Below are 15,100 nucleotides of genomic sequence, written 5' to 3'. Positions count from 1 at the left end.
TTTATATACTGTATCCATGGCAATTTGAGCTTCATAACTTGGAGGAACTATAAAAGAATAATATAACAAAGAGGATAAAAACACTTTTGTGCTAGTAAGACATTTGCTAGATGCCAGGAAAAATATAAAGGGAGAAAAAAAGAGAAATAATGTTTGTTGTGTACTTATAATGTGTCAAGCATTTTACATCTATTATCTTATATAAATATACTTCTACAGTCCTGTAAGGCTGATATTAAAGGCTCTCAGTATATAGATGAGGGAACTGGGACACGTAAAGTATAATTAATGTCTCAAGTCACTCAGGAAGTGAAGACTCAAAAACACACATCTGACTGACTCAAAATCATAAGCACTTCCTCCCCTTCAACTAGAAAGAGTCCCTTCTCCTGAATATATAATCTATTTAAGGAAGCAGACTATATACCCCTTGAAAATTAAATATAAGCCAGGAACTAGTTAAGTGCCATATGAGTGATACAGACATAGCATCATGAAAATTCATAAGAGGACATGATTATTGTGGGCTAGAAAGGAGTATACCTTGCCTCGTCTTAGAGAATGGATGTTAAAGGTGGAGAAGAAGCAAGGAAGGTGCTTATTATAGGTGTAAAAATATCTCAGACACTGGCAGAAATAAGAATAAGCAAAATACTCTCTCAGAAAGCAGATAATAAGCCAGCCTCCCTAGGCAAGAGTCCTCAATCAGAAACAATGGAGGTTGTGTTGAAAATAATTATTCAGGGATTTTAATGTGAGGCTGAGTCTAAATAGTGCTTTGCAGCAATTAAGGATATAAAGAAGTGGAGTGATTTGGAATTAACATTGATCTGGGAGCTTCACTCTTTCAGCTAACAATGCTGACACCTCATAACTACCACATTTCAACCCTCAACCTTCCTGCAATTATAGAACAAAAGGAAAACAAGGGATACAATATTTTCCCCATAAGTCTTTGGGTGGTGGAAGTCCACATATCAGGTTTGACCATCATCTTTTAAGTAAACTATAGTTTCAAGAAGGAAAACCAATACTTCAGAACCATGTGCTTTTGGTCAAACTGCATGTTGCCGAGCACTCTTAGTGAGCTGCAAATGTGTGCAAGGCACCATCCCTACTCTTAACGGTTTATGAGCTGAAAATTGAGGCAGTACTAACATTTGCCAAAAGGCAGAGGGGCACAAATTCAAACTATAAGGAATGTCTGTAAATGAAAATGGTATCCAGTATGACAGAAATACTTTGGGAGAAAAATAATAAGAGACTTCTTAGAGAAAATGAGGACTCACATTGACCTTAAAAGCTGGATGGTATTTTGAAAGGGATGATTCTTGCAAATGACGGGGAATGAAAATGTGGGTGAGAGGAAAAAGAGGTCTGAGTCATAAGGGAGAGGTGGCAGTTATGAGTAAGACTGGTCTGACCAGACCAGAGGCTACACAAGCCATAAAATCATAGATTAATAATGTTGGTGAGATTGAAAGATGTTCTTGAAAATCAGTAATACTACTATCAATTCTATTTGAATTGACAATTCAAATTTACATTGGCACACAATTAAAAGTATGTGTCTTCTTATTTTTCTACCAGCAACCTATGGCACATAGTGGGTATTCAATACATATGGTCAATGCAGGTTCTTGAGTCTGGGTAGAAAACAAGCACTGCTCTATGTTAGAGGAATCATTTTCTGAGTAATTACAATAGTGATGATGACAATATCCTTTCCACAGCACCTTGTTTTCATTTTTTCTTATTCCCTTCCCCCCGCCAAGATGCAGTTTTCACAATTTATCTAATTCCCTTAATGCCTATGAAGGACCAGGAGTGCATTTCATACTCTTGCAACAAAGGAAAATTTACACTGATATTGGTTTCTAACTAGTAAGCATATCTGCATATTCTCCTGTCAATGTCAAGACCTGTGGAACAAATTGTTTTCCATTATACCCAAAATATAAATCAAAATACAACCAATTATAATATTTTTCTTGTTACTGCACCAAAACCATCCATACAATTATCTCCTAAACATCCATAAAATAGTGTTTGTCCACATCCAAACATTACCACCAGCTTGAATTTCAAAGGAAAGTATTTTCAGATACACATTCAATTGTTCCATAAATATGTGCTAAAGTACTGAAATAATACGGCTTCTCCCTAATTGTACAGTATCTGGAGTAAGCAAGTACTTTTGGATTTAAAGAGGAGTTAACAGTCTCTTGAGATACAGTTTTTTTTAAAAACTATTTAAATATAAAAATAATTAAAACATGATTCCATTTATATGAAAGCCAAGGACAGGGAAAACTTATCTATGGTGTTAGAAATCAGAATAGTGGTCAGTTCCACAGGGTGATTACTCCAGGTACTGTAAGGAGGAAGCACTGGTGATCTTATGGGGTGGTGGACATATCCTACTATTTGATCCAGGTAGTAGCCAATGGAGATTATCTATCTACCTACTTACACACAAACACATATTTAGTTTTTTTGTAAATTCATCAAACTTTACTTTTGAGATGTGTGCACTTTAATGTAGGGAAGTAATACACCAATTTTTTTAACAGAATAAAATTATAACATGGAAGTCCTTTTTCTCATTGCTCTTCTAATCGTTAACATGGGTTTTTCTACATATATACAAAGAAATATATGTAATCTAAAAATAATGGACATCTTTTTATTTCTACATATAAGTCAAATTGTATTCATCAATATTTATCATTAGGGCCATCTCTTGAAATTTTCAGTTATTTATTGCTTACATTTCAAAAATTCTCATCATGTTTCCTATTATCGAAAATGTGATCATACTGAACTAATAAAGATCCATTCACACACATGATGTAAAATAACACGATGATACACAGAGGAAATTCTGCCCGCTTTTATATTAGAAAATAGAAATATTAACTCTTGTGATGGTTAGAGCTGTACTAAAACCCCTTCATTACTTTCTAAAAGTTCTGTGAGGGCAGGGCTGTGCCCATTCTGTATTCCTCATGCCTATTGCCTGTTAAATAGCATGTGCTTAACAAATGTTTGTTAAAATGTGAAATAACCTTTCCACTAATCCTACCGCTCCTGGAGTTATCAGGCACTTTGTGACTCAAAGGGCAGTTAATAGAGAATTTTGTTCTCATAATTCTTAAGGCAAGTGCAAAATCATAAAACCAAGTTGCACAGATTTGGGGATTGTTAACAAGTTTCTAAACCCAGGTTGAAGAAATGGGGAGGCTCTAGATCAGCTTTTCTCCACCTTGTCTTTCCCATCTCCTAATCCTTAACAAAACAGAAAACAAAAAGGAAAAAAAAAAAAAAGGCAGACACACAGAAACCTGTCACTGTTTCCCGGGAAGCCCAATTCCTCCTCCATCCCGGCAGGAGCCAGATGTCTACTCCCCGGGGGAAAGAGAGACGCCAAGTGAAGAGGCGCTCTCACAACGTCCTGCTCCCAGCACCCCTTAGTGTGTCACCTGTGGCTTAGTGGGCTCCTCAAACCGGATTTTCTGGTTCCAGCGGCCAAGGTTATGCACAACAAACGAGAGGCGGTACACACTCCCGGCCGTTGCGTCCAGGAACTTCAGCTCGGGCGGGGTCACCCGGAGCTGCATGTCTCTCCCCGGGCTCTCAATGTCCCGGGGTACGAGGGAACCCCGGGGGACAAGGGAGCCCCTTGGGGTATTCATAGCTGCCCTCTCGGTAGACGAAAAACAGAGGAGGGTCTGACCGATCAAGGATTCGCGCGGACGACCATCGCTAGGCAACCATTGAACGCCAAGCGCTAGTTGCAAGCCCTGCCCTCATTGGCGCCCCCCAAGCTGCGCGAATTGTTACGTAATAGAACCCTCAGGTCACAGGTGTTACCACAGTAACTGAAAAACACCTGTAGCAGCCCAAACGTCAGAGGCATCTCACTTTGCCATGGCCTAGCAAGACATTAAAATCACACTGCGTTAGTGGGCATTTTCCTGAACCTCTCTTAAGACCAAGTTAAAAGTACCATGCATTTCAAAGCAATCGGTCCACAGATGCACTGTAAATTGGCCTATAATCCAATTAAAATTTAAATTTACAAAGAGTAAAAAGATCAGTGAAAGTGATGTGCCCACGTGATCTATTAAGGCAGCAAGATATAACAGAAAGAGAGAAATGTAGGAGAGGCAAAGTCGGTGTCTCCTAGATGTTCTGCTCAGTAGCCTTTATGCCAGTGTTTCTGAATCAGAGTATTTCTTACAATACTAAAATATTAGATTAATATGAATACCAATCAGTAGCAATGGATATAACTTACTTTTATTCATGATGAATAATAATGTAGATCTTTGTTGACATAAAATATTCATTATACAATATTAAATTTCAAAATTGACCAAACGGTATGCATATTGTGACACCTATATCTTTTTAAACGTACACACACACACACGCGCACACACACACACACACACAATGTAAAAGCACTCCTCTAGGTCTTTTCTTTAAAATGCAGATTCTGTTTCAGTATATCTGAAGCAAGGCCTAACTGTGCTTGTAACAAGCAAGCTCCCAGGTGATTACAATGCTGCCGGTTCAGGGGCCACACGTCGAATATAGAGGCTTTAGAAACCTTGTTAACTATTCCAGGGTCTTCATTTGTGAAATGGTGTTGCTCAGGAGATAGAGATCACACGTCTTCACTGCTAGATGAGGACTTTTCCAACAAACTCATATTCACATTGCCCCGTCCCTACTCTCTCCTCGTACTTTCATTATCTGAGAGTTTCAAAACATACCACATGCTTTCATTTCGTTCTTGCTGCTACACTTTTATTCACTGAGAATGGCCTCTCCATCTGCCAGACAGTTAATCATTCTTCAACAATAAAACTTTTCCCACAACACTTTTAAAAGGTTCTCACAGTACCATAATGATAAAGAATTTCCTGCTTCATTTTCCACAAGGACGCTGAGATTACTAAGTAGCTCTAAATACAAAGACAAGCAGTCACATTTCTTGGAACTGCTGGCAGTAGTTGAAAATAGCAGAAGTGGTGATGGTGATTATTATTTGCAAATTCGTAGGAATTAATAGATGCAAACCATCAACATTATCTTTCAAAATTCTTTAATAAGTGGCAGATGTGAATCACGGCTGGAATTTTTATACTAGTTGCTACTACTATATCACAATACAAATCCTCTTCATATTCCTGTGCCCCTAAGCAGGTCAATTTTATAGCACTGAAATAACAATGGCTCATATAAGTTGACTGAATCAAGACTGCAATTCATACAAAGCCCCTCAATCAATTTCTAAAAAAATTGGAAACTCCAAAGAGGTCTCAAAACTCCCTATTTTTTACTCTCAAGGAGAAAACCTAAGTCTGGACTTCTGTGTACAATCCAAAGACATGGCAATAAAAATCAAATGAAGAACAATTTTGTTTTTCTGTTCTGTTGGTATTCTCATCAACAAAGGCAGAATGTCACATAGCTCTACAATTTCACCAAGCCTAAAGCTCAATCCATTGTCCTTAGTAACTATACATAAACCTTCTTGGCTTCTTATATATTCTTTTATCTACTCAAACTATTAACTTTAGATGAAATATTCTAATATTTGCATCACCTCTTTATCTCTAAACTCTCTTGTTCAGCTTCTATTTTTAAATAATGGCCATAAAAAGACTTTTTAATTTTTTCCATTTTAAATTTTTGTGGGTAGGTGGGTAGATGTATATATATATATATATATATATTTATGGGTTATGTAAGATGGTTTGATACAGGCATGTAATATGAAATAAGTACATCATGGAGAATGAGGTATCCATCACCTCAAGCATTTAGCATTTGTGTTATGAACAATTCAATTATATTCTTTCCGTTATTTTAAAATGTACAATTAAGTAATTATTGGCTATAGTCAAGTCACCCTGTTGTGCTAGCAAATAGTAGGTCTTATTCATTCTTTTAAATGATTTTTTAATATACATTAAACATCCCCACCTCTCCTGATGCCCCCCACTACCATTCCCAGCCTCTGGAAATCATCCTTCCACTCTCTTAATGCATGAGTTCACTGTTTTGATTTTTAGATCCCACATGTAAGTGAAAACATGCAATGCTTCTCTTTCTGTACCTGGCTTATTTCACTTAGCATAATGGTCTCCAGTTCCTTCGACGTTGTTGCAATGAACTGGATCTCATTCCTTTTTTTGTCTGAATAGTTCCCCATTGTGTATTTGTATCCCATTTTCTTTATCCATTCATCTGTTGATGGACACTCAGGTTGCTTCCAAATCTTAGCTATCGTGAACAGTGCTGCAACAAACATGGGAGTGCAGCTGCCTCTTCGATATACTGATTTCCTTTCTTTCAGATATATACCCAGCAGCGGGACTACTAGATCACATGGTAGGTCCATTTTTAATTTATTCAGGAATCTCCAAACTGTTCTTCATAGTGGTTTTAAATAATTTACATTCCCATCAACAGTATATGAGGATTCCCTTCCAGTATTTACTATTGCTTGATTTTTTGGTAAAAGCCATTTTATTTGTGGTGAGATGATATCTCATTGTAGTTTTTATTTGCATTTCTCTGATGATCAGTGATGTTGAACACCTTTTCATGTGACTGTTTGCCATTTGTATGTCTCCTTTTCAGAAATGTCTATTCGCATTTTTGTTCACTTTATGATTGGATCATTAGATTTTTTTTCTTATAGATTTATTTGAGCTCCTTATACATTCTGGTTATTAATCCCTTGTCATATGGGTAGTTTGCCACTATTTTCTCCCATTCAGTGTGCTGTCTCTTCGCTTTGTGGATTATTTCCTTTACTGTAAAGAAGCTTTTTTACTTGATGTGATCCTATTCATCAATTTTTGCCTTGCTTGCCTGTACTTGTAGGGTACTACTCAATAAATTTTTGCCCAGAACAGTACACTGGAGAGTTTCCTCAATGCTTTCTTGTAGCACTTTTATAGTTTGAAGTCTTAAATTTAAGCCTTTAACTCATTTTTATTTGATATTTGTATATTACAAGATATATGGGGCTTGTTTCCTTCTGCATATAGACATTCCGTTTTCCAGCACCATTTATATTTATTTATTTATTTTTATTATTATTTAACTTCTGGGGTACATGTGCAGATCTTGCAGAATTGTTACGTAGGTATATACATGCCATGGTGGTGTGCTGCCTCCATCCCCCTGTCACCTACATTAGGTATTTCTCCTAATGTTATCCCTCCCCAATCTCCCCACACCCTGCTATCCCTTCCCTAGACCCCCAGCCCCAACAGACCCCAGTATGTGATGTTCCCCTCCCTGTGTCCACGTGTTCTCCTTGTTCAACCCCACTTATGAGTGAGAGCATGCGGCGTTTGGTTTTCTGTTCTTGTGTCAGTTTGCTGAGAATGAGTTTCCAGATTCATCCATGTCCCTGCAAAGAACATGAACCCGTCCTTTTTTATCCAGCACCATTTATTAAAGAGACTGTCTTTTCCCCAGTGTATGTTCTTGGCATCTTTGTCAGAAATGAGTTCGCTGTAGGTATGTGGATTTGTTTCTGAGTTCTCTCTTCTGTTCCATTCGACTATGTGTCTGCCTTTATGCCAGGACTATGCTGCTTTGGTTACGATAGTTCTGTAGTATAATCTGAAGTAAGGTAACGTGATTTGTTCTGTTTCTTTCTTTTTGCTTAGGATAGTTTGGGCTACTATGAGTCTTTTGTGGTTCCATATAAATTTTAGTATTTTTTTTTCTATTTCTGTGAAGAATGTCATTGGGTATATTGATAGGGATTCCATTGAATCTGCAGATTGATTTGGGTTTTATGGACATTTTGACAATATTGATTCTTCCAATCCATGAACATGGAATATTTTTCCATGCTTTTGGTGTCCCTTTCAATTTTTTTCATTAGTGTTTCATAATTTTAATTTTAGAGATCTTTCATTTCTTTGGTTAATTCCTAAATACTTAATTTTATTTGTAGCTATTATAAGTGGGATTACTTTTTAAATTTCTTTTCCAGATTGTTCATTGTTGCCATATAGAAATGCTACTGACTTTTGTGTGTTGATTTTGAAACCTGCAATTTTACTGAATTTGTTTATCAGTTCTAATAGCTTTTATTCTGGAGTCTTCAGATTTTTTTATCCAAATATAAGATCATATCTCTCATCTCAAACAGAGATAATTTGACTTCGTCCATTCCATGTCTTTCTCTTGTCTGACTGATTTAGCTGGGATTTCCAGTATTATGTTGACTAGAGTTCAAGGCTTTGTATTGAAGTATAAGCTGTTTTTTACTAAATTTTCATCAATGCATATTTATGTAATTTAAGTTAAACAAATAACACAAAATGACAAGAGATTTTGCATAATAGTAATTAAAATATAAATAGTATATATTATACGTATAGATATATATTTACATTTTTAAAAAAATCTTCTGGGGGCTTCATGGAGAATAATATCGATTATATACCATGGATTAAATATGTGTGTGCATTTTTGTTCACATTTCCAAGACAGCTTAATTGGCAAGAACTTGTATGTAAAAGTCAAAAAAAAAAAGTTCTTACCGAAACAATGTATACATTATAAATAAGGCTGTTTTATTTTATTATTACAGTGAATGATGAATAGTACCGTTATGGAGCCATTGAGGTTAAGAAGAGACATCCTAAATGTTCAATTCAGACATGCCATTCTACTCTGAATTAATTTAAGAAACAATATAACTCTCATCTAATAACTATAAAAGTTGCCATGTGAACTAGAAATCAAAGGCTCTACTTCATACATAGCTAGTGGAAATTCTAATGAAGTATAGAGCTTCTGAACACCAAGGCAGAGATAACAACGAGGAAGTATGCAAAATTATCCTTAGTAAAGTTTTTGGATATTTACTTTTAGATCTGCTTAAAGGACTGAAAAAAATGATTAAAAAGATCAAATAATTTATTTAAAAGGGAGTCTGCAGGCAATCAAGAAAAATCTACAATAGGGGTTTGAATACTAACTTAGATGTTGCTGAAATAGGATAAAAAGATTTTTTCTAGGCACACAGGCATAAAATGAAACAAAATAATGGCCTTTGAAGTAATTTGGATGGAGATGGAGGCTGCTATTCTAAGTGAAGTAACTCAGGAATGAAAAATCAAATATCATATGTTCTCATAAGTACAAGCAAAGCTATGAAGATGCAAAGGCATAAGAATGATATAATGGACTGAGTGCAGTGGCTCACATCTGTAACCCCAACACTTGGAGAGGCCGAGGTGGGTTGTTCACCTGAGGTCAGGAGTTCAGGACCAGCCCGGCCTACATGGTAAAACCCTGTCTCTACTAAAAGTGCAAACAATTAACTGGGCATGGTGGGCATGCCTGTAGTCCCAACTACTCCGGAAGCTGAAGCAGGAGAATTCTTTTAACCCAGGAGACAGAGGTTGCAGTGAGCTGAGATTTCATGACCGTACTCCAGCCTCGGCAACAGAGTAAGACTCTGTCTCAAAAAAAAAAAAAAAAAAAGAATAATATAATGAACTTCCAAGACTCCAAGACTCAGGATCAGGAGGAAGGGCAGAAGCAGGGTGAGGGATAAAAGACTACATATTGGGCACAGTGTACACTGCTTCAGTGACAGAGCCACAGAAATCTCAGAAATCACCACTCAAGAAGTTATTCAAACACCCCAAAACCACCTCTTCCTCCAAAATCATTGCCATAAAATAAAAATGTATGGTAATCAAGGTGTTTATGAAATAATTTGAAACTCAGTAATGTACCACACAATTGACTAAAATAGCATATGATTAAAAGTTCTTCCAGATAATAAAAAGCCATGCCAATAAGAATAAATTGATGAGACTAATGCCTGAATCCAATAGAACAGCATGAATTGGATGGCAAGATGAATTAACAGAAAAATAGTCCATTGTTTTTACAAAGGATATGATGAATGAGGAAAGGCTTCAAGAGATCAGGGCCAAAGGATACACGTTTCTCTAACGTTAGTAACAAGTGTGCTTTAATACAAAACAAATCATTTCAGACACTGCTAACTGTGCTGCATTATCCATTTTCCCTATTTTTTCATGGTAGAGTTTTTAGATGTGCCTATGACTGCACCAGGTTAATTACATTTTCCAGGCTTTCTTGCTACTAAATATAGCCATGCAAACAAGTTTTGGTTGTGAGTGAAACTGACTTGTGCAACTTCCGAATTACAACATTAAAGTGGTACCTTACAATGGCGGGAGATGCTTTCCCTACCCTCTTATCTTGCTTCTTGGGCTCATTGTAAATATGGTAGTGGGCCACCTGATCAGTTTAAGGTGGTAGAGTGAAAAGATCAAAGAAACCTGGGCCCTCACTAAATTGTCTAGCAAAACTACCAATCCAGCTGGGACTATCTGAGAGAGAGTTGAAACTAAATCATGTGTAAGGCACTATTAGTTTGAGTCCCTATAGAGCAGCTAAATCTGATCAATGCAGACACCAACAGAGGACAGGAACTTAAAAGGGCACGTCCCCATGAAGTTGAACAGTTCTGATAATACACCCTATTAGACTGAGTATCATAACTTTTGAAAAACCTTGTTTTAGCCATCCAAAGGTGCTGATGACCTTTCCTATCTCTAAACTACTGCAGTGATGTTGGATTTTCCTCTCATGTTCACTGGGGGCAAATACTTGATGGCAAGTAATACCTTTGGTTCCTCAGTAATTATAGATTCCTGAGTGAAACAGGCAATTGAAAGTAAATCATTTCATGCAGTATCTCTCATCAGGAGAGGCCTCCCTTGATAGTAGCAAGAGTAATTTTTGCATCATTTTACTCTCATACAGGGCCAATTTCTTGTACTACCTGAAAGGATGTTGGCACTTAAATAGTCGATCTGTCTCAAGAACGTTTTAACAGAGTTGGATAATAACATCTAGAGGAATTGAGGGGAAGACAATCTAAAACATCAGGACTTTCCAGTATGGAAAGGTGAAGAATTAGGAAAGAATTTGGCTGAATTATATAGTACTCATATGAATAAGCAAAATGGACACAGACATTTTCATGAAACTTTAAAACCAACAAGACTCTGAAAATCTCAAAATGGCAGTTTTACAGCAGAATTTCTCAACCTCAGAACTATTGACATTTTTGACCAGATAATTATATTTTTAAGGTGCTATCCTATGCATTGTAGAATATTTAGCTAATTCCTTGGCCTTTACCCACTAGATGTCAGCAGCACATCCCCTTCCCCTCAATTATGACCACACAAACTAACTCCAAACATTGTTACGTGTACCTGTGAGACACAGGGAAGGGAGGAATATTTTCCCCCTCTTTTTTATATCACTCATAGCATACTATTACATCATTACTGCTTATTGCACACAACAATACATCTTGGTAGACATAACAGTACATCAAGAGTATCTTCATTTTTTTTACAACAGCATAGTATTCCATTACGTGGATATATAATAATTTATTGACCTGGTGAATTTCTAATTCACCTTGAGTTGTTTGCAATTTTTTAAAAAATTACAAACAGGGTAGTGATGACTGCCGTTGTGTATATTTTTTCTCACATGTGTGAGTATATCTATAGAATAATATAGAATTACTAAAAGGAGAATTGATGAGTCAAAATTCTATGCGCTTGCCACTAGATGGATATCAAGAAATGTCACTGTTAATAGAAACTACAACGTTGTTCTTCAATGAGTTTATATTAAATCATAGTTTAGCAAAAAATGAAAGTACATTTCTTCCCACACTTAAGCTATTACAGTATGTGTAGTAGGCAGGGTTTCTAAAATGCCCCCTCCACTTATATATCCTGAACGAATTCACAAAACCTATGGATATGATGAGTTATCACTCCCACGATTATGTAAATTTGTGCAGCATAACTGATCTTAAGATACAAAGAGTATCCAGGTGAGCCTAATTTAACATAAGAGCGCTTTCTCAAGCTCAGGGTGAGAAGTCAGAGACATTTTTAGCATGAGAAGGACTTAATACACCATTATTGATTTGAATTTGAATACAGTAGGATAAATGAACTAAACCCTATCAGCAACCTAAATGATCTTGGAATCTAGTTCTTCCCCTAGAGCCACCAGAAAGGAGTGTAGCTCTACTGGCATCTTGATTTTGTTCTTTTGAATTTCTGGGCAGAGAATCCAGCCATGCAGTGCTCAGACTTCTGACCCCCAAAAAACAGGAGATAATAAACGTCTATTGTCTTAAATTGTTCACTTTGTGGTAATTTGTTCTGCAGCAATAGAAAACACAAATTTTGTTGATCGATGTTCTGATTTTTTGCAACTATATTACATAAGAAAGGGTATTTCCATGCATCTTTATTTGCATTTCTCTTATTATGATGTAAATGAATATCTTTTCATTTATTTAAAAATCATTAGTATTTATTTTTTCCTATACTCTGTCTGTTCATATATTTTTTCTTGGAATGTTGATCTATTTATTATCAAGAGTGGAAATGGTTTATATATTAAGAAAAACAGTTTTGTCTGCATAAAAATGTGTTTCTGTATATCTATTTTTTAAACTTTTCTAATGACTGTGTTAGTGAAATACATCATTTTTATAGCTTCGGGTTTTTAAAAAGTATTTTTATTTATTCTTAGAAAAACTCTCCTTATGTCAAAATTCGACAATGAAAAACCAATGTTCTCCCATGGTTCCTTCTGGTGCTTTTACTGTTTGTTTACTATTGCTTCTGTTCCGTGGTTTTGGGGGCTTTTTCGTGTTTTTGTTTAGGGTTTTTTTCATATAAAATTTACCTTGATATAAAAGTGATTTGCTGATCCAAACTACCCCAACATCATTTACTGCATAATTTATGATAATAGTTTCAAAGTGTAGTAGAGTATATTAAAAATTCTCTGAAAACTTTTATTTAGCACATGATTAGCAGAACTTAACAACTGAACATTAATTCTTTAGATAGCATAGATAGCACATTCTCTTATTTATTATCTGGGAATTCCTTGTTGAGTTTCAATACTTCTATCAAATACGTAATCACTTTTGCATACTGGTTTCCCGAATTTTTCTCTTGCCTTTGTATTAATAATTATATTTCTCTGTCGTGATTTACTATATCTAGGTAATGACTCAGAATGTATTTTCAAATTATTTCACTCTGATTTTTTCCATCATTTCAACAGGCCCGAATTTTTGCCCTTTCCCTTTGTTGTACATTTCCAATTCAGTTTTAGTCATTTCTCCCTTTAACTTTCTGCTTTTGTCAAAGCAAAAATTGCTGTGTCTTTCTATCTTATATTTAAGAGTTCAGTATTTGATTGGTAAACTATATACACTGGCGTTTTAGACAAAACTAGTTTTGTATTAAATATATTTTGGCTATAGGATATTGATGCCTATTGAGTATAGAATGCAACTACAATCCAATCAGGACCCGAATAAATATGACTAGTTGATTGCTGAATGCAATGACAAAAAAGTCCCAAAGTAGTAATTGTGAAAGCAATTATTCATCGAATGTTTCAAAAATCTTTCATACCTCAATTCATTTATATCTTTGTATGAACTTCATTTCCTGTTTGATCCTAGGGCTTCACAAAACCTCTTTGGTATTAGCAATTTGCAATAGACCAAAACACCTATTTCCACTGGGCTTGAGATATTGGCAAAATAAATGAGATAATTTGAAGATAAGTTCCATAACCAAAGGGGATGAAAAACCTGTGAAAAAGACAATGAAAAAAATGTTCAATACAGATTCTAAAATAATATATATGTATATATAATACATATATAATTTGATATATTAAGTATATATAATTAATATATCATATTAATTTATTTTATATTTGATATACTAATATATTTGATATATTAATATTTGATATTTGATATTTGTTTTTATAGAAAAGCAAAGCATACTGAAAATTAATATATCAAATATACCTATGTATTTATATTTATATATTTTTTCTTTTATACAAAAGCATACTGAAAATTAATACATCAAATCATATATATACAAATATATTATTTTAGAAAGTAAATATATAAAGTAGCTGATTCTTCATAATAAAAAACGAGTGTTTAAAATACACTGAGAATTAGCATCTAAAGACTACCAGTAATCTTAGTAATTACAACTTCAGGGTCAAGAGTCGGGAGAGGAGAGTAGGAATGGGAAATTTTTGCTCCTGTTGGAAGGGTTGGAGAAAATACAACTTGTAGTGTACACTAATCCATTATGTTATTCCATGTTGGATAAACTGATTTCTCATCCCTGTTAGCATACGTCAGAAACTCCTCTCCACGAAGAAGCTCAGAATAAGAGAAAATATTTGCAATCTACCCATCTGACAAAGATCTAGTATGCAGAATCTACAAGGAACTTAAACCAATTTACAAGAAAAAAGCAACCCCACCAAAAAGTGGGCAAAGGATGAACAGACACTTCTGAAAAGAAGACATTTATGAGGCCAAAAAACAAATGAAAAAAAGCTCATCATCACTGATCATTAGAGAAATGCAAATCAAAACCACAATGAGATACCATCTCATGCCAGTCAGAATGGCAATTATTAAAAAGTTAGAAAAAATAGATGCTGGCAAGGCAGCGGAGAAATAGAAATGCTTTTACACTGTTGGTGGGAGTATCAATTAATTCAACTATTGTGGGAGACAATGTGGCAATTCCTTGAGGATCTAGAACCAGAAATACCATTTGACCCAGCAATCCCATTACTAGGTATAAACCCAAAGGAATATAAATCATTCTGTGATAAAGACACATGTATGCATATGTTTATTGCAGCACTATTTACAATTGCAAAGACTTGATCAATTCAAATGTCCATCAGTGATACACTGGATAAAGAAAATGTGGTACATTTAAAGCATGGAATACTATGCAGCCATAAAAAAAGAATGAGATCATGTCCTTTGCCAGGACATGGATGAAGCTGGAAGCCATCACCCTCAGCAAACTAACACAGGAACAGAAAACCAAACACTGCATGTTCTCACTCACAACTGGGGGTTGAACAGTGGGAACACATGAACACAGGGAGGGGAACAACA

At 35.5% G+C, this 15,100-nt stretch overlaps 1 protein-coding gene across 1 annotated transcript in view; it reads right to left on the bottom strand.

The window, feature by feature from the left end:
* The window catches only part of CFAP47 (cilia and flagella associated protein 47), a 440,981-nt gene extending 437,286 nt beyond the window's left edge, over positions 1–3,695 (bottom strand). Inside the window, exon 1 of the mRNA XM_003924170.4 lies at positions 3,483–3,695. Within this exon, the coding sequence (XP_003924219.4) occupies positions 3,483–3,695 (213 nt within the window). The remainder of the gene's footprint in view (positions 1–3,482) is intronic.
* Between the last annotated feature and the right edge of the window lie 11,405 nt (positions 3,696–15,100).

This window comes from Saimiri boliviensis, chromosome X (genome assembly GCF_048565385.1).
Source record: "Saimiri boliviensis isolate mSaiBol1 chromosome X, mSaiBol1.pri, whole genome shotgun sequence".
NCBI lineage: Eukaryota > Metazoa > Chordata > Mammalia > Primates > Cebidae > Saimiri > Saimiri boliviensis.
Note: the sequence above shows the minus strand (reverse complement) of the source record. Positions and strands in the feature narration are given on the sequence as shown.